This window comes from Chrysemys picta, chromosome 2 (assembly GCF_011386835.1).
Source record: "Chrysemys picta bellii isolate R12L10 chromosome 2, ASM1138683v2, whole genome shotgun sequence".
NCBI classification, from domain to species: domain Eukaryota; kingdom Metazoa; phylum Chordata; order Testudines; family Emydidae; genus Chrysemys; species Chrysemys picta.
The window spans coordinates 251749331-251769447 of record NC_088792.1 but is presented as its reverse complement, the minus strand read 5'-3'; the positions used below and the strand labels follow the sequence as shown (position 1 = coordinate 251769447).

Below are 20117 nucleotides of genomic sequence, written 5' to 3'. Positions count from 1 at the left end.
GATAGGGACCACACATCATGAAGAACCTCCAGTTACAGGTAATTAACCTCCATTTCTTCTTCGAGCGCTGGTTCCTATGTGTATTCTAGATGTGGGTGAATAATAAGCAATATTTAAACAGGAGGGGAGTAGCACGGATACAGTTGGTATAGGTGGTTGTAATATTGCAGTTCCTACAGTTCTCCAGAGGCGGCTTGAACTAATGCGTAATGCTTCGTCAATGTATTGATGGAGCTCCAGGTGGCCGCCCTACATATGTCCAGTAGAGTTCTCTCTTGAAGAGATGCTCTTGAGGCTGCTTGTGCCCTAGTGGAATGGATTCTTACCCCATCCAGGGAAGGAATATATACTAACTGGTAACACAGAATGATGCAGCCAGAGATCCACATAGAGTGTCACTGAGCAGATAATGCTTGCCCCCTGTTCCACTGTAGTGATAAATAGTCTTTGTGATTTTCTTATTGGTTTTGTCCTTTGCAGATAGAATGCCAGAGCTCATCTCATGTCCAGAGAGTGAAGTCTTCTCTCCTCATTAGAAGCATGAAGTTTTGGGAAGAATACAGGACAGGCTGATTTATGTGAAACACCATAAATTACTCTAGGAATGAATTTCGGGTGAAGGCATATTAAAAATAGTGTATGGCGGGTCAGGTGCTACCAGTTCACTCATCCTTCTGGCTGATGTGATGGCAACTCAAAATGCAATCTTCATGCAAAGGTGAGAACATGTGGCCAGTGGTTCAAATGGTGGTCTGGTAAATACTGACAGCACAAGGTGGAGGTTCCATTGTGGTGCAGATTTCACCACCAGTGGGAATATCCTAACAAGGAACTTCAGGAATCTAATTGTTGTTGGGTGAATAAAAAGAGACTATCCCTCTACTAGAGGGAAGGCACTGATTGCTGCTAGATGGATCTGCAAGTAACTAGTGGAAAGCCTTGAAGTTTTCAAGGACAGGAGATAATCTAAAATAGCAAGGATATCCGCAGAGTCTGGAGATAATTGATTACGTTGTGCCTAGATAGAGAAATGCCTCTATTTAGCCAGAAAACATTTTCTGATCGAATCTTTCCTACTTTGATTGAGAAAAGACTGAACGGCCTTTGAGCATGAATGTTTTAGGTCTGTTGCCCCTCTGAATACCAGATCATGAAAGGGGGCTGGGTTGGAATGTCGGATCTTTCCGTTCTTCTGAGTTAGTAAATCTGGGGAGTGATGGATACTGATAGGAGGATGGGCTGACTTTGCAGAAGGTCCAGAAACCAGAATTGTATGGGTCAGCTGGATGCTATAAGAATGACCTGAGCTATGTCATAGCAAATCTTCCATAGAACTTGTGGTAACAGATGGATGGGAGGAAAGGCATATGTGAGCTGGCCTGTCCAGGATAGCAGAAGGGCAATGCCCCTGGAGACATTGCCAAGAGCTGCCTGGAGCAGTACATGGTGAATTACATATTCATTTGGGATGAGAACAGATCCCAAGAAGGTGTTCCCCACCGTACGTATCATTCAAGACAGAACTGTATATTTTCCACTCATTGTCTGTGGAAAAGTGCCTGCTGAGATTGTCTTCTAGAGAATTCTGTGCACCTGGCAAGCATGCAGCCGAGACAGTTATGTGGTTTCTGATGCACCAATTCCATAAATTCATTGCTTCAGAGAAGGGATTTTGCTCCAACTTGTTTATGTAAAAGAGTTGTCATGCTGTCTGACATTATTTGGACATGGCAGGATCCTAGTGGGAGGAATATGTTGCAGGCTAGATGGCCTGCTCTCAGTTCTCAGAGTCCATATTACTTGTGTGGTGCGACTATCTAAATGGGCTGCCCAAGAAGGGATGCCTCTGTGACAACAGTCACATCTGGTGTGGTTATGGTAAAAAGAATTCCCACATGTACTTGTTCCGGGTTCATCCACGAGGCAAGGTGACTATTGTTATTCTGGTGTTTATGTGGTCTCTGTTTGCTGGGTAAATGGACCAGAGTCAGGCTTGTAGGCAACATAGGTGAAGTCTGGCAAACAGTGTTACATAAGTACACGATGCCATGTAGCCTTGTAGGAAAAGGCAGACTGACGGAGTTTGTTGTCTGAAAGAGACTTGTCTTATCAAATTGTTCACGGTCTTGAATATTTCTGTAGGGAGGCAGGCCTTTGCTGAGGTCAAATCTAGGGTCACTCCTATAAAGTCCATAGTTCTTGTGGGAGTTAATGCTGACTTTTCTTTGTTGACAGATTCCGAAGGCTGCCAGAAGATGGAGCAAAAAGAGTTACCGGCTGGACTTCCTGATTGGAGTCACCCACTTAGACATCTACAGACACAGGATTCCAACTCAGGCCATGCAGCAACAAGAAGGAACTGGAGAGGGGTTGATCCATACTGCTCCCTATGTTCTTGATTTGGAGTACGAGGGGAACAACTGTTTGGGCACAGACCAGTGGACACTACTTGCTAGAAATCTTTGTTCTGAGGTGCATGGTGTGCATGCATATCCATGTGTGGAATACACAAAAGGGACCAGCACTCAAAGAAGAACTGGTCCATAGGACTTCCATTAGTTCCATTAGTTCCAAAGAAGGGCCTACATTCCAATTAACAGCTACATCCTCACCTAAATTTTATTGCAGACAACAGACATTATATGATAATATAGTCTACAAGAAACACAAAGGCCTAGAGACAAATACGGTACTATACTCAATAAAATTCCATTTATCTTTAACCTATGTCAGTAAGTATAACACAAAAATAAAGTGAAAGATTATCTGTTACTGTTTCATATTGTAAGTTTAATACTCACCAATATTTGGGAAACTTAAGCAGTTTGCCATAAATAGCAGTACTAAAAGAGGGGATAATTGGAGTAGGTAAGCAGTATGATCCTCTAATGTCCAAAGAGGTCAGTCCTGCCTGAAAACCAAATATCTGGAACAAGAAAAAAAGGTCAAATTATATAATGATATAAGATTTAACAAGCATAAGATTAGATCTACCAGTTTCAATTTTCTTTACAATAACTGTACACTAAACTCTTTCTAGTTTTCAATCCAACTGCCCAAAATTTAAACTTGTTAAAATTAAACTAAATAAACATAAAATAATCATGGATTATAATTAGAGAATACTTTCCCAGCACACACAAATAACGTGAAAATTCCTCATGTCCAAGTTCTCTCCAAAAACAAAATGTGCAAGTGTTTTACTTTAAGAGAAATAGATCTGTTGAAAAAAATACTTAAAATGTATTTTAATTCACCCATTAAGATTTAAACATCATCCCACGTGCTTCCTTACAATAGCATATTGTTATTTTTATTATCATAGCAGCAAGAAGCCCTAATCATAGACCATGGTCCCACTGTTGTAGGTACTGCACAAACACAAACAAACAAAAAGACAGTCCCTGCCCAGAATAGCTTACAATCTAAGTACAAGACAAGAGACAATAAATGGATACTGACAGACAGGGAATACAAAGAAATAATGAGACAATATTGGTCAACACGATAGGCTGTGTTCTCAGCACACCAGGAACCAGACTGTTGTCAATTTTTTTGTAGGTACCAGAGAAAAGTAGAGTTTGAAGAAAGGATTTGAAGGAAGAAAGCACAAATGAGCCTGTTTGAAAATTTAACAAATGGGCATAGTGGCTGGCATCATGGGCCAACCTGAAGTGGTAGTCAACTTTTCTATACTGAATGAGAGCGTGTAGGTTGGGTGGAGGTAAGCTGGGAAGGGCATTGAAAGTGAAGACAAGTAGCTTATGATTGATACACTACAGAAGAGGAAACCAGTGGAGGAATACAAAGAGACGGATGACATTTTCAAAGTGAGAGCCATGAAAAAGATCTTTGCAGCAGCATACTGAATAGGTATGAATGGGAAAGACTTCATTTGTCAAGGTGCAGTGCCTGTGGACGGGGCAGCACCCAGAGCCGCCTGGCCTCACCTCCATGTAGGAGCCGGAGGGGTGATATGCTGCTGCTTACGGGAGCTGCTTGAGGTAAGCGCCGCCCGGAGCCTGCATCCCTGACCCCCTCCAGCGCCCCAACCCCCTGCCCCAGCCCTGATCCCCCTCCCGCCCTCCGAACCCCTTGATCCCACCCTCCTGCACCCCAGAGACCACACCCCCAGCCAGAGCCCTCACGCCCCCACCTGCACCCCAACCTCTTGCCCCAGCCTGGAACCCCCCCCCCCGCACCCTGAACTCCTCATTTCTGGCCCCACCCCAGAGCCCACACCCCCAGCTGGAGCCCTCACCCCCTTTTGCACCCCGACCCCCAATTTCGTGAGAATTCATGGCCCGCCATACATTTCCATACCCAGATATGGCCCTTGGGTCAAAAAGTTTGCCCACCCCTGCCTTAGGGGGATGGAGAAAGGTGGATGGGAGATATGGGGGATCCTCTGAAGGACATGTAGAAGGAGTGATTAGAGAGGTAGGAGAACCAGGAGAGGACACAGTCACAGAAGCCAAGGGAGAATAAGATTTCTAGAAGCAAAGCATGGTCAACTGTGCTGAAGGCTGCTTACAGGTTATGAAGGATGAAGATGGAGGAGTAATGGTTCCAAGCTTTGGCTAGGAAAAGGTCAATAGAGACTTTGACCACAGCAGTTTCAGGTGAGTGGAAGGGGTGAAAGCAAGACTGAAGAGAGTCTAGGATGGAAATGGAAGAGAGGAACTCCAGACAGCAATTGTACACAGTGTTCTCAATTAACTTAAAAACGAAAGCGGGGCAATAGTTAGAGAGACAAGTGGGGTCAAGGGTTTAAGATGGGAGAGACTAAAGCAAGTTTTGTATTGTGAGGGAAAAGAGCTAGAGGAAAGTGAGAGGTTAAGGAGAAAGTAAGGGAGGAAGATGAGAGTGGGCATGAGGGATATCAGGAGATAAGATGCATGAGGCCACTGGGGCAAGTGGAGAGATTAGAGAGGAAGAGCAAATGAGAAATTTCTGCATCTGTGTCAGGGAGGAGGAAGAGAGTTGTGGGACGAAAAGGGAGAAGGGAAGGCTAGCTCATATAGAACTCATTTTTTTCTTGAAAATAAATGGCAAGTTCCTGTGCAAAGAAGGCGAGGCAGCAGAATGAGAGCGTTTGAGGAGTGACTCAAAGGCAATGAAAAGCTGGCTGGGATGGTAGATATGAAATTCAATTATGTTGGAGAAACAGAGTTGCATAAACAGGAAGATGGCTGAAATGAAAGAGGAGAGAACAAATTTGTAATGGAGGAATGTCAGGGTGGTCAAAGGATTTCCATCAGAGATTCTCTGCAGCAACAGAATAGGGACAGAGGAAATGGATTTTGGTGATGAGCCAGCGCAGGGAGTTGCAGGGCAGACCTTGAGATGAGAGAGAGGAGCAAAGAGTGAAGGGTGTAGGAAATAAAAGAGAGAATCAACAATCATATCAATGGAGGAAAGGGAAGAGAAAGGCAGAAAGAGAGGAGAGGGCTGAGAGCAGATGAGAAGTCATCAAACACTGATAAACTTGAAGTCACAGAAAGACTGAGTGATGGGTTTTTTGAGGTGGGGGAGGCTAATGGACGGTGTTGAAAGATACCATGTGATGGTCGGAGAGGAGGAAATCAGCAACAGAGAGATAAGTGACAGATTGTTGAAGATCAGGAGAAGTAATAATAATAATAATTAATGGAGATATCCCATCTCCTAGAACTGGAAGGGACCTTGAAAGGTCATTGAGTCCAGCCCCCTGCCTTCACTAGCAGGACCAAGTACTGATTTTGCCCCAGATCCCCAAGTGGCCCCCTGAAGGATTGAACTTACAACCCTGAGTTTACCAGGCCAATGCTCAAACCACTTAGCTATCCCTCCCCACAAGTCAATGGCCCTTTCAGAGAGTGGGAGAGTTGAACCAGGCCTGGAAGTCGAATGAAGACCACAGGAACACACAATTAAGGGATCAGATGGGTCATCAAGATGGAAGCTGAAGTCACTGTGGATGAGCGAGAGAGAGAGCCAGGAGTCGAAATCAGAGAAGAAGGCTGGGACTGGGAACCTGGGTGAATGGTAGATGATAGCCACAAGGAGGGAGAGAGAAGAGAGTTGAAAGAGAAGAAAATGGGAAGTGGGGAAGAGAGGGGTTATCATAGTACACTGTATACTTAATACAAATTAAACAAAATGCAGATATTCATTCTTTCATAGTCAGAGTAATATTTTTACAAAAACAGTGGGATTTAGTGACAAAAGTAGCTTTTCTTCAAACCTTTTTGTTATTTTGAATAAAATGTGACTATTTAAATTACATTCTATACAGTATATTATAATTGTTCTTTAATTTTTTTCTGTACTCAGCAGTCTTGGAGTTAAAGTTATGCACAAATATGTTAAAATGTGTTTCTCACTGTAATCAAGAGCAAATATTACCGTATTACCAATATTATCAATTTTGTACTAAACATGTTCGTCATAGCATCTTACAGAATGTATAAAGATGATTTGTTACAAATGTATTAACTATATTAGTATTATATCCAACTCTGCAAAGGTTTTCGCTAAATAATTTGAATAAATAACTATAATAAAAAATTAGCTCCCTGGGGCTTCAGCCTGTACTCTTTACAAAGATGGAATTCTCATTCAAGTAATAGGAAATGTTGCCTAAGTTAAGAGTGCAAAACCAAGCCCTTGATATTTGCTATACACCTCTTTGGCAAAACTGAACATGCTCTGGGAGATCACAACTCTTAGCATCTAGGACTGTCTGTATTTGCATTAATTCTTTTCAGTGTTCTTTAATAATAAATACACTTCATATTTTCTTTTACCTTAAGGTAGCAGTGTGCATAACAGTAATGAAGCAGGTTATCAGAAGGTTGGCTAAGGCTGCTGACTGTTTGCACAAGTTGTTCAGCATACATTGGCACTGAATGTTCCAGGTTAATTTTGTCCATCAATATTCTAATAGCAGGCAAAGGCCGTAAAGGCTGGAAGCTTGTAGCATTTAACAAACCACTTGAACTCTAGAAAGAAAAAGAAAAGAAAAAGTATTCTAAAGACAAACTTTTATGCAATACCCCATGGAGGACCTCATACCACTAGCAATAAAATTTTTAAAGAGTCTGAAACACTTCTAAAATAATTTTCCTGTAACAAGTTTTCATGTACAGAGTATGTGAAGGTGCAGTATGCTAGTCTATAAAAAAGTTATTTACTCATTGCTTCACCACTTGAAAGTAAAATGTCCCCAAACTCATTATAACTTTTACACCACTCTGTACTATCCCAGTGTTTATAAATGTGCCAGATATCTTACTATTATAACAAAATAATGCATTTAATTTTCAAAAATATGTTACATAAAGCTTTTGTATGAAATAAGTAGAAGTTGGAGATAAAAGCTAGTACAAACTCCATGCATTTCAACTAAAAACTGATTAGGGGCTTTCAAGGTCCCCGGTGAAGCCACAAAATTGCTATATTACACAACAAAGATGGTCTGAGAAAGACAGGAAATGTTCCTTCAAGGACTCCAGTTATGTGTTTTTATTGGTTCATTCTGATGGAAAAGTTTGCTACCTGACCTGGATGTTGCTTTTCTGGTGGTCAACTGGCATCTTGTTTAACTTGGCTTTAACTGTAGGAAGCTGTCAAAGGATCTAACTACAGGAGTAGAAGCAAACTTCATCATCATGGCTGCCATCACCCCTACTGAGAACTAAGAAACTATAAGCAAACCATTAGGCCTCCATTATCCTAAACATGAAAAATATTCTGACTATATAAGGGGAGTAGATCAGAGGACACCAACATCTAAGTTGGGTACAATTAAATCTTAATCAAAACCTAAGGTTGCCACTACTATCCACTCCACAGGGTGTCATTTTTCCTTCCATACCTGATTCCTATTTTTCTCTTTTGCTTTCTGAGTAATGAGAGTCTGGCTTAGCCAGGGAGAACAAGTCTATCTCTGCAGCACGACAATGGACCCGTACTAAACAGACAAGCTATACATAATCCTCTCAGTGCAATTCTAGTAGAAGTTTGCCAGTTTTGAAATGGCTAATAAGTCCATGTGCCATGCTTGTAACTTCCTGGCAGATAGGTTGCTTGCTCTGACAATTCAATTCCTCATCTCTATGATTACATACAATTCTATAAAAAGAGTAAATTTAAAAAGTGTTATATTTTCAGTTTAAACCCTGAAAAGTTAGGAAATGCCAAAGGTTAAGGTTGTACATGCAACTTTGACTCTGCCTCAGTTTATCAGAACTACCACCTGCTTAAGTACACAGGAGAAATATGCAACCCTGCAAGGTTAGCAAGCACCCTACCATAATGCATGATCACTTTTCAAGGTTGTCCAAGGCTCTTACTACAGAACTCGTGCATCATACCAAGTCTATTTGAGCCTTTGCCTCAGCCCCTATGTTGTTTCACTAGCCAGATCACTGCAAAGCTAAATGTAGCTGCGGATATATGCGTAACAAGTTCTTCATGTCAGAGGGGCAGTTGGTTCAAACCTGAGCAGTGCTGTGACCCCGTGTGCTGGTCACAACACCCAGAGTGGAGAACTGGGTCCAGCCCCATGGGACAGGAGCCACAGGAGCCACTGCTGAGGGGTGAATGCAGAGAAGGCTCCTCCTCCAGGCCCCACCTGTTGCCCTCAACTGCCCTCTCCATCAACGCTGCTCCTCCTCATTTGCCAAAGCATTTTTTTTTTAAATAAAAAATCATGAAACTCAGGACTTTTACTGTATTTACAGTGACTACTCCATGATTTTTGGTAAAAAAAATTCCATTACAAATCTGCAGCCCAAGTCACACCGAGCAGATGGTTTACTACTTGCCATCACAAACTTTACCACTTTTCACTCCAAAGGCAAGGCACACTTCCTTAACCTTGCCTCCTCTAATATAAACACACAGCAACAGTTCCACTTGTACAAAAAAGAAAATGAAATTAAAATAAACCACCACCAAAACAGGACACTCCACTGCATGTTTCTCCTTATGGGGAGAAGATGAGAGAACAAACAATGTGTGACATATGTATGCATGTGGTTTAATGCACTACTGGAAGGCGCTCAGATATCATAGTGATGAGTGTGGTATGAAACCTATACAGAACAAAACCTAAATAGCATACTTTTAAACAGGTATTTTTGTGTGCATCATCGTAGGAAGGAAACTGAAAAAACAGCATTCTACCATATGGAATTATATTGAAACCCACATGGGTCATCAGCAGGGTTTGAAACTTTAGATCCACCACACAGACCTCTGCAACTTGACATAACTGTATAACCAATAGCAGTAATATGTTGCCATTCTCTATCCAGACCAGCCCTAGCGGGAGATGAAACAAGTTTTCAGCGGGTTTCACAGATATTTGTTGACAGCATAGGAATAGTGAGACTCAGTAATCTTGGGTTCCATTTCTGACTGAAGGAGAGGTTGCTCTATTGGGTACAGACTCTTCTGCCCAATACTCTCTCAACCTGTCCTTGTCTTGACTCTTTGGTACCCCAGTTCCTTGTATTGGTCCCATTCTCACGTAACCTGTCCCAATTTCAACTCCTCAAGGTTCTTCTCCCAGTACCCAGTCTCCCCTTTACTGCCAGGTTAGTCACCTTACCCAACCCTACCGAGTTCCCACCCCCCAGCTCCTTGCACAACAAGTCCCAGTTCCCCCCCTCTAGATCCTCATCTGATCTTTCTCTCTCCACCACTCTAGCATACAGTCACCTCCCTGCTCACATTTCCCAACCCCGCTGGTCCCCTACATGGAGGATAACAGTCTATTACTGCTGTTTATTCCTTCAGCTCAAATGGAAGAGGTCTGCGTAGTGAACCTCAAGTTCCAGGGTTTAATTCCTGCTGACAATGCTTGCGGGGAGTAATAACAGTTGCACATAATAGAATTTCTTTGATTCCTCTCAGTTTTCTTCCTGAAAAACACCTAGGAAATTCCATACATGCATAACATACATAATGTTAAACGAACATTTTAAGGTTGCAAAATCAAGCACTCGAAAGCTAGAAATTGACAGAATTAACGCTGCATGCCTCCTTCTGTTTATGTCTTATGAAACGATCTTTAATTATATTACCGCAAAAATTCTTGTCTCATTCAGTACACAGGGTACCACACAGACAGGATGTGTAGTCAACAAGGCTGTAGTTGAGAATATGCCTGCCTCGTTGGCTGACAATGTTTTTAAAATGTAAAATGAATGAGGAAGGTGCCTGCAAGAAGAGAAAAGATGTGTTTGTGATTAAAATGCTGAATGAAACCTGTGAGCACAGGGTTCCATCCCTATCCCTGGCACAGACTTTCTGTATGATGTTAGGGAAGTCATTTAAACCAGAATTTTCATACGTAGACACAAACTGTTCTTCATTTTCTCTGTGTATGATCTGACACACCTACAGTCTGATTTTCACTTCTGCACACTCATAACTTCCAACTGCTCGGCAACTCTGAAAAAAATCAGGCCCTAATTATCTCAGGTTGGGCACCCACTTATTGAGACATCCAAAAATTTGTGAGCCGACTAATTAATTTTGGCCTAAATCTCTCTGCACTTCAGTTCTCGATCTGTAAAATAAGGAAGTGCTATTACCCCCTGTGACAAAGTGCTGGCAGCTAGCAGTTGAGTCAGCACTCTGATCATTCTGGTACAAATTAGTTTCCCCAGAGAGGTCTGATTGGGGAATTAAATGTAATTTTCTAATTAGGACAGAAGACTAGGTGAGCTAAAAGATTAATTAACCCATCAGCTGAGGACTGATAAAAAAGTCGTAAAAAGGAAGTGCATGAGAGAGAAGCAGGGCTAGCTAAGCCCAGAGTCAGAGAGATCTCAGGGAAGGGCAACCTTTTCTTTTCTTTGAGCCTTGAGAGAGAGCTGAGAATACAAGGGACTGTGTAAATAGTATTGTTGCACAAAAATATAAAGATGTTGGTGGAGAGAATATAAACAGCACAGTGTGGATACTCAACCAATGGACTCTGTGCAGGTTTCTGTGATGCAAGGCAGCAGGAGTGGATCATACCCTGCTACACCCCCATTTCACAGGGGTGTTATGAAGATAAATGAATTAATGTTTATGAGACAACCAAAAACTATGGTGATGAGTGCAACAGAAATCTTGTGGAAAAAAATTCACACTCAATGTAAATATTGGATGGTGTGTAGTAAGTCAGTCATGAGACCACATACTCAAGGACTAGGATAAAAAGAAATACCGCACAGCAACACAGTTCACTTAATACCTTCTCATCCTGTGCAATGAACGAGGCAAGAATTCCATGGAAAAAGTAGCATGTGATCATGTAATTAAACACTGTATCATAATGCATATGGCACAAGGAGACAAGTTTGCATAGGTAAACTTAATTCTGGCATTTCCTAGCATAAAAATTTGACAGAAGTGGAGCTGCTCTGTAATAATTTATGAATACGGTATGTTGACCCTGTTATTGGGGTACAATAGGCTGTAAGGAAAAGCAAGCAGGAAGCAAACTATGGCTCAAACTAAGCCAACCCACAGTAAACACTTCAGGGTTGCAAAAGACAATACCCAAACTATTAGGTTTGAAGATTCTACCATCTGGATTCAGTCAACTTGCAGACCCAGTTTTAATGACCAAGGCCAATGGCCAGAAACTGAAGAGAACAAAGTACTATAGCAGTTTTAAAAAGGACTGTTGATAGAGAGAGATGTTGACTGTTCAGCAGTTGTTCTGGGAGAGCAGACTGAAACAGGTACCCACTTGCATGTCTAAAGAAACTAGGCCACTTGAGACTTCCATCAAGGAACGGTAAGACAGACATGCATGTAGACTGGTTGTTGTTTTCAAATACTTTGTTCCTACTGTTATGATAAATCATACTTGGGTTTTGAGAAGGCTGTTGAGTTACTGTACACACCACGGGTCACAAACTCCTGAAGGGAAGAACCACAGATTCTATTAATCTATTTGGACCTGCTGGGTGAGATTGGTTGACACACAAAGTACTGTAGCCAGGGCCTGGTCTAAGAAAGGGAGAATCTAAAGGCATGGGCATAGGACTTGAAGGAGTGCACTCAGAGAGCCAAAAAAGAGGACACAGATGTAGTTAATCCTGTAACCATGACAATGAATGCTTGAATATGCAACCTTAATGTACTTTAAGCTTAGGTATTTTTAATTTTCAATGTGTGTGTGTGTGTGTATATATATATATATATATATATATATATATATATATATATATAATTACACACACACACACACATATTATGTACACCTATATACACACACAAATTAAGCAAATATATATAAAATTTACTGTAGATAAAAATATCTTACCTTCTGTCCCATGATTATAGGCAGCAAATGGCCCAGTAAATTGAATTCAGCCATAGAGATCGTAATGGTGCACTTAAGAATGGTAAAGCTTGTGAGTCGAGTGGGAATGTATTCCTCCAAAGATGCTATTTCTTCTGAGTTTGGCATAGTTCTATTTCCTTCCACAATATCTAAAATCAAACACAATTACACAAATAAATTCATCATATGATTAAAATAAAAGTAAATGAATTACCTTAAAATTCATAGATCCTAAGGCCAGAAAGGCCCATTTTGATCATCTAGCCTGACTCCCTGTATAACACAGGCCACAGAATTTCCCAAAAATAATTCATGGAGCATATCTTTCAGAAAACCATCCAATCTTGGTTTAAAAATTACCAGTGACAGAGAATCCATCACAACCCTTAGTAAATTATTCCAATGGTTAATTACTCTCACCATTAAAAATGTATGCCTTTCATTATTAGTCATCTGAATTTGTGTAGCTTCAACTTCCAGCCACTGATTCGAGTTATACCTTTCTCCGCTTGAAGAGCCCATTATTAAACATTAGTTCCCCACATAGATACTCAAAGACTGTAATTAAGTCACCATTCACCTTTTCTTTGTTAATCTAAATAGATTATATTCTTATCTTATGTTCTTATGATCTTATTGAGCTCTCTCAGTCTATCACTATAAGGCAAGTTTTTTAACCGTTTAAACATTCTCATGGCTCTTCTCTGTCCCAACTCCAATTTATCAATATCCTTCTTGAATTGTGGGCACCAGAACAGAACAAAGTATTCCAGCCGTGGTCGCACCAGTGCCAAATACGGAGGTAAAATAAGTTATCTACTCCTACTCAAGATTCCTCCTTGGGTCACAGCATTGCACTGGGAGATCATGTTCAGCTGATTATCCATCACAACCCCCAAATCTTTTTCAGAGTCTTTGCTTCCAAGGATAGAGTCCCCTATCTTATAAATATGGCCTACATTGTTTGTTCCAAGATGTATACATTTACATTTAGCCATATTAAAACACATATTGTTTGCTTGCACCCATATTACCAAGCCATTCAGATCACTCTAAATCAGTGATCTGTCCTCTTCATTATTTACTATTCCTCAATTTTTGTGTCATCTGCATATTTTATTAGTGATGATTTTACATTTTCTTCCAGGTAATTCATAAAAATGTTCAACAGCATACAGCCAAAAACGGATTCCTGCAGGGCCCTCTGGAAACAGGCCCACTTGATGACTATTCCCGCTCACAGTTACACTTTGAGATCTATCTGTTTTTAATCCATTTAAGGTGTGCTGTGTTAATTTTATATCCTTCTAATTTTTTTAATCAAAATGTTGTGCAATACCAAGTCAAATACCTTACCAAAGTTTAAGTATATTAAATCAATTCTATTATCTTGCTTTAGTTGATAAAGTTATCAAATTAGTTTGACAGGATCTATTTTCTGTATACCCATGCTAATTTGATTTGAATTACATTACTCTCCTTTAGTTCTTTATTAATCGAGTCCCATTATCAGCCGCTCCATTACCTTGCCTGGGATCGATGTCCAGCTGACAGGCCTAAAATTACCTGTAAATATTTTCTCCAGCATCTAGTACAGTATTTTTTGTGGATTAGTAAAAGATGCAATTTTTTATCTTTATCTCTCTATATTTGGGAATATTATCCCTTTTACATTAGGCTCTACTTAATGCTAAATATAATAATAATGAATTATTTTCCTCACTTGGAAATCCACACTTGTAGAGTGAAAAATACAAACAGGCTCTCTGTTTTATCTAAAATGTTAATCTTCATAGCTGGCCATAATTAGTGTCCATTCCCTTTTTCCGTTTAATCCCATTATTTCATAAACATTAACCTACATTAAGGATTTCCTTTTATTTTCTGGGACTTTAGAGGAGAAAGTACACTTAGGAGTGTGGATGTTGTGATGATACAAAGCCTCCAGCCACCACGGGACTTGTAGGTAAACAGCATAGCCATAAAAGTGGTATGTGCTGGCCAGAGAATAGCATAGCTAGGGCTGCCAGGGCATATGCTGATTCATTTTACCCTCCCCCTAGCCTTCGCTGGTGTGACTCCCATGAAGAGACAGGCAGAGATTAAATTTCCTCTCTGCATCCCCTCTTCCACTATTTGCAGTTTGCACCTTTCAGCAGTGCTGAATCTGGTCTGTACAAAAAACACATTCATAATTAAATAAGCTGCATACCTGGTTTGGGCTTGTTATATGGCTCATATTCATGTTCCACAGCACAAACTATCATTTTCATAATCCTGTGTACTGCACTGCTATCCAGTCGAAGATTAAGTGGACCTACAATGAGGCTTTTTGTAGACATCTCCTGCACATTTACTAAATCTTCACTCTTTGATGAAGAAAGGTCTTGCTGATTTCCAGAAACTAAATAAAAGTGTATTTTTTTCAGTCAGTAAAATTAATGACGACAATTGGGAATATCAACATATTAATTTTGTCAATTATATTTGATACAGCTCTTATGACCCCAGATTTATCATCAGAAAATAAAATTCCATAGAAAACATAATTAAGTAAATGCAACACTTCTTTTAACACAGAGTTAATCTATATTTAAGAATTTTTATTCCTTTTCATGTTGAGAAAACTAAGGGTGAGATTCTGTGCTGTGCAATATATAAGAGCAGACTCGGGGAGGGAGCACTAAGGTGGCTTTATACCATGCTTTTGGAAGCCAAAAACATCCCCAGATAATTTAGGCAGTCCCGGGAAACTGTCTAAATTACAGAAGCCTGATACCAGCTGCCTATGGATAGCTGTGCTGCTCAAAATCTTTGCAGTGTGGCACTGTAGCCCCAATCCCAATAAATTCTAATGTGACCTCAGTTCCTGCACCAGGGACTGAAAACTTCCTCACCAATGTACTTCAGTCCACTTTTTGAAGGACCACCCCAGGGATGAAAGGGTTGTTCAATCTCCATCTCCAACTGATCTTTGGCCTCTGTGCTGACACCAATAAGTATACCAATTAGAGCTAAATGTGATGGTAGTTCTTGTGTTACAGGCACTTGGAAGAAATGGATTGAACCCACCAACTCATTGCACAGGCCACTGGACAACCATTAGATGGTAGTGACTACATTATTATAAAACTATTTTATAGTAAAATACTTCAGCCAAATTCTTTTAACTTTAGTGATTTAGGTTTTATAACTTTTTTTACACTATTCATTAAAAGATTTCTTCACCTTTTCCTGAGCATATTTACTCAGGAAAGGTCCATTCAGACTCATTGCATTTTCAGTGATTTTTTTTTTACAGTGATTCAGCAGTTTTTATATGTCCTTGTAGAGTTGAAATATCAAATGGCTTGCTGAAGGTCACACAAAACTAGAACCAGGATCAAACTGACTCCCAGCCCATTTCTCTAACAACACACAAAAGAATAGAGCAAACATACAAAAACAAGAAAAATCTGATTCAAGGATGACAAATGAGAGCCTACCTAGTCCATTCCAATAAGTATCATATCTTGATGGTATCTGGATAACTGATAGCAGACCAAACTCCAAAATCCATCTGACCAAAGTGGTCCCAAACAGGAAACTTACTTTTACCCAAACAAAAATAGAGACAGCCTGTGACGACTAGGAAGGTGGTTTTATGAGAACCTGCAGCACAGCATTTATTACTGTGTGCTACTGGAGAACTGGTTAGTGGGGAATCTGGTACGGTAATGATGATTAGAGTTTCATCTAGGTTTCTTGGAGTTTTCCAAACCTTTCCCTTGCAGACACCCGTCTCACCAAAACGTAATCCTTGACTTCCATGGTTAAGCTGTCCAGTAGAAACTATGATGTCTTTCACTTTAATTGGCTTTGGGAACACTAATACTTGCTTAAGCGATTCCATAGATATAATTTCCTCTGCAGGTATGTCTACACTGAAGTGTAAGGTCGGGCTCAGACTCCGGTTAAAGCCTAACCCCCCTTCTGTCTACTCACAAATTGTGCTAAACCATGTCTACTCACAAATTGTGCTAAACCAGGGCTTGGACCCAGGGGTCCAGGACTTTGTGGAGCTGCAGGCTGTGAGCCCTAGTCAAGCAGTGACCCAGGTTTTGAGCTCTAATGCTTTGCAGTGTAGACACAGCCTGCCTCTGCCGCCTTGACTCAGGTTCTGGGAGTAGCCAAAAGTATCTCACAATTTCATGAGCCAAATTCCTATGCCCTATCCAAAGAATCCCCAATCGACTCCAAAGAAAACAGAAACAACCCCCACCCCTTGATGATCAGCAGCAGCTCACTGAGTCAGCACTGACCCTTCCATCGTCTTCCGATCACCAAGCTGCAAACACATGAGAGTGCCTTCTGCGTTTGCAATGAACAGAACAAGACTATTGCAAAATGCACTGCTTCATGATCACGGGAGCACAGCCAGATTTTGATAAATCTCTGGTGCAAGGCCAGCAAAACTGACTTTAGTAAGAGTACCAGGAACAACCACGCATACCAGCAAATAGTGGAGAAGCCAGCAGCTTTGCAAATTTACCAGTAATACTCCTTCTGTGGATCCTGTCCACAAATCAAATTCTTTCTCCAGTATGAAACTGCTCTCAGTTCCAACAAAATTGGAGACAACAATAATCTTGGTTGAACAAGGGAAATTGGAGAACAGTTCTTTTCTAGGGATCCAGAAAATGTCCTTGGAGTTGAAGGAAGAGGAGAACCCCCACACTCCTCTACATATCCTTTCCCTTCTGGAGACAGACATATTTGAGACTGTTGGAGTATGGTTTCTCCTTGCTCCAATAACACAACTGACTCCATATCTGGCGGCTCTCAGGTCAAATCCAATCTATAAACCTGCACCTGAACAATTGTGCACTGTGGTGCCATAGTATCAGTCACTGGTGTCATAATATGTCCTTGCTTCACTAGCTCCTTAAGTCTCTTTTTGGAACCGGCTCATCCAGATCTGATGGTAGCAGATCCGAAGAAAGTTTCCTCACTTTTCCATGCAGCTGCATCTCAGTATATGGTTCTTTATATTTAGTGTGCATAGTGGAATCCTTCACTCGCGGATTGGCTCTCTTAAGAGAGGATGACACTGTCGAGGACTGACTACTGACATCTGCCTGCGTAGATAAATCATTATCAAGAGGATAATCTTTTTTACCCACAGAACCATCCAGGGCAGATGGTAGTCTATGGATCATCTTGCCAGTTCCAAATGGCTTTGCAGCCAAGCCTATTTTCAACAGGATTGCTTGTAATCTGTTCTTTCTTTCTTTGCTCTCGAGGTAAATGTAGAGCAAACTGAGCACTTGGCGGATGAGTGCCCTTCCCTTACACATGACAGGCACCCAGCATGTGCACCAGATGCTGGGAACATCGCGGGACAGGATACATATCTTTTGAAACCATGTTTCTTTTTTGGTTCCATCAACAGCTAGCTATACTATTACTAACTATAGGACTAAACTCTCTATAGCTACTAACAATTAAGATTTTAACTAACTAATCATGGATACAAGAGGATACCTGAGCTCCACACAAAAGGTTCAGCTGGTCATAGTTAAAAGGAACAGAGGTAGCTGGAGGGCCACACCCCTTTTATACTCTTGCCTTGGAACATTTGACAGTCTCTGAGGGGAGGGGAGAGGGAGGAGCGTGAGCACCCTAATGACTACTGCTAGTTAAAGCTCTAGGGGTCAGACTGCACCAGTTCAGAACATCTTGAGAGTGGTAATATGCACAGGACACCTGAAGAAAAATATCCAGTTTTAGAGGTACTAAACTTAAGTGTGTCTTTTTAAATTGAGGACTTTGCATAAGAACAAAATATTTTCTTTAATAGTACATCTGTTCACCATTCCCCAGCTGATATCACTATTCCATATATGTGAAAATTGTTTTTACAGACAATTGTGAGTTCCACAGCATAAAGGTAAGCATATGTACAGAAAACAGCTGATTTGGAGCAGGCACATATAAATCTGCTTCGTCAGAAGCCCCCAAGTAGGCACCAAAGAACCCCCATGGCAATAGTATTTGTTCGTCCTTAAATGCAGGTGGGGAAAGAAGCAGTTACCCAATGGGGTGGAGCTAAGGAATAGCAGCTCTACAAGGTATTCGCTCAGAGAAAATGACCTTGAATTACCTATAGAAAAATTATAATATAAAAAGATGCTACATGCTGAAGAATTAACTAACCTTGGGTAGCTTTAGCTATCCTCAGAGGAACATGATAACTTTTAAATGAGCCAGACACGTTGTCAAAATTAGAAAGCTCAAGAATGGATGATAATTGGTGCAGAAGTCTATATACACACATGGTTTGAACCAATATTTCCCATAAATCCTCAAACTGCATAATTAAAAATACTATAAACCCACCATCTTCTGTGCATTTGCTAATCCCACTATCCCAAAATAATAAATGTGTAGGGTTGTCTACACACTTAGCCATGTAATCTGGGTGTTGTAACTTTCTTCTTCTGAACATTTTTTCCTGGGGAATATGATATGGCCCTAGGACATCAAGTAGAAAATGAGCACCAAAAAACAGATGAACTCTTAAGAAACAAAGATCTCGTCATATAAATCATCTATATATAAAATAAGAAATCACAGAAAATATATTCTAAAACTAGAATTATTTCTCAATTTTTTTACAGCATCAGGTTGTTTTTTTTAAAAAGTCATTCAAATGTGACACTACACAAAATTCAATCTAGTACACTACTAGATTGTACTAGTAATAGAAAACTTCTTTAAGTTTAGCTGTTGATTATAAAAAATATCTTCCAATCACCTATGACAGTGTTTCTCAAACTTGGGACGCCGCTTGTGTAGGGAAAGCCCCTGGCGGGCAGGTTTGTTTACCTGCCCGGTCCGCAGGTCCAGCCGATCGCAGCTCCCACTGGCCACGGTTCGCTGCTCCAGGCCAATGGGAGCTGCTGGGAGCGGCGCGGGCCGAGGGACGTACTGGCTGCTGCTTCCCACAGCTCCCATTGGCCTGGAGCAGCGAACCGCGGCCAGTGGGAGCCGCGATCGGCCGAACCTGCGAACGCGGCAGGTAAATAAACCGGCCCGGTCCGCCAGGGGCTTTCCCTAGACAAGCGGTGTCCCAAGTTTGGGAAACACTGACCTATGAGAAAAAAACAAGTTAGAATACCAAGAATCTAAGAAAACTCAAACATGTCAGTTCCAACAAGCAACTGCAAAAATGAATCTAAGGTAAGGTAGAGGACAGCTGGTCAAGGCCCGGGTGGCTGTCAAAAAATCTTTGCTTTCTGTTTTTCAAGAGAGGGCAAAACAAAGAAAAGGCGTACCTTTGCCACTGGTGCTTTCCATTGTGTACAAGTAATCCATGTAAAAGGCACCAAACCTCTGCATTCCAGCTACCTCCGAGTATGTCTCCTACCAACAAAACAAAGCAAATAAATCAAAAGTTGTATAAGGAAAGAATCTTGAGATTACAAACTAATAGGCCTAGTATCAAAAACATATATGCTTGTTGGGGTTTGTAAAAAGCAACAGAGTCTCCTGTGGCACCTTTAAGACTAACAGATGTCTAGTCTTAAAGGTGCCACAGGACTCTCTGTTGCTTTTTACAGATCCAGACTAACACGGCTACCCCTCTGATGTTTGGGTTTGTGCATTAATACACAGAAAGGCTTATCAAAACAGAAGACAGATGTCATCTCAGAGAATTCACCTTTCAGATAGGTAATCTAACTTCTATTGCACACCACACAAAAAGGAGATCCATAATATCAGCTTGACATTTTGACCA

The 20117-nt window shown here is 40.9% G+C and overlaps 1 protein-coding gene across 32 annotated transcripts in view; it reads right to left on the bottom strand.

Moving 5' to 3' along the window:
* The window catches only part of VPS13B (vacuolar protein sorting 13 homolog B), a 943390-nt gene that overhangs the window by 742691 nt on the left and 180582 nt on the right, over positions 1-20117 (bottom strand). For all 32 annotated transcript variants that reach the window (XR_010598024.1, XR_010598025.1, XR_006173164.2 and 29 more), the window contains 5 exons: positions 19654-19741; positions 14550-14741; positions 12317-12486; positions 6789-6983; positions 2802-2926 (listed from right to left, as the gene is read on the bottom strand). Coding sequence is in view for 27 of the 32 variants with exons in the window: in XM_065582180.1 (XP_065438252.1) it covers positions 2802-2926; positions 6789-6983; positions 12317-12486; positions 14550-14741; positions 19654-19741 (770 nt within the window). In the remaining 5 variants the exon portion in view is untranslated. Of the gene's footprint in view, positions 1-2801; positions 2927-6788; positions 6984-12316; positions 12487-14549; positions 14742-19653; positions 19742-20117 lie in introns of those variants that run through there.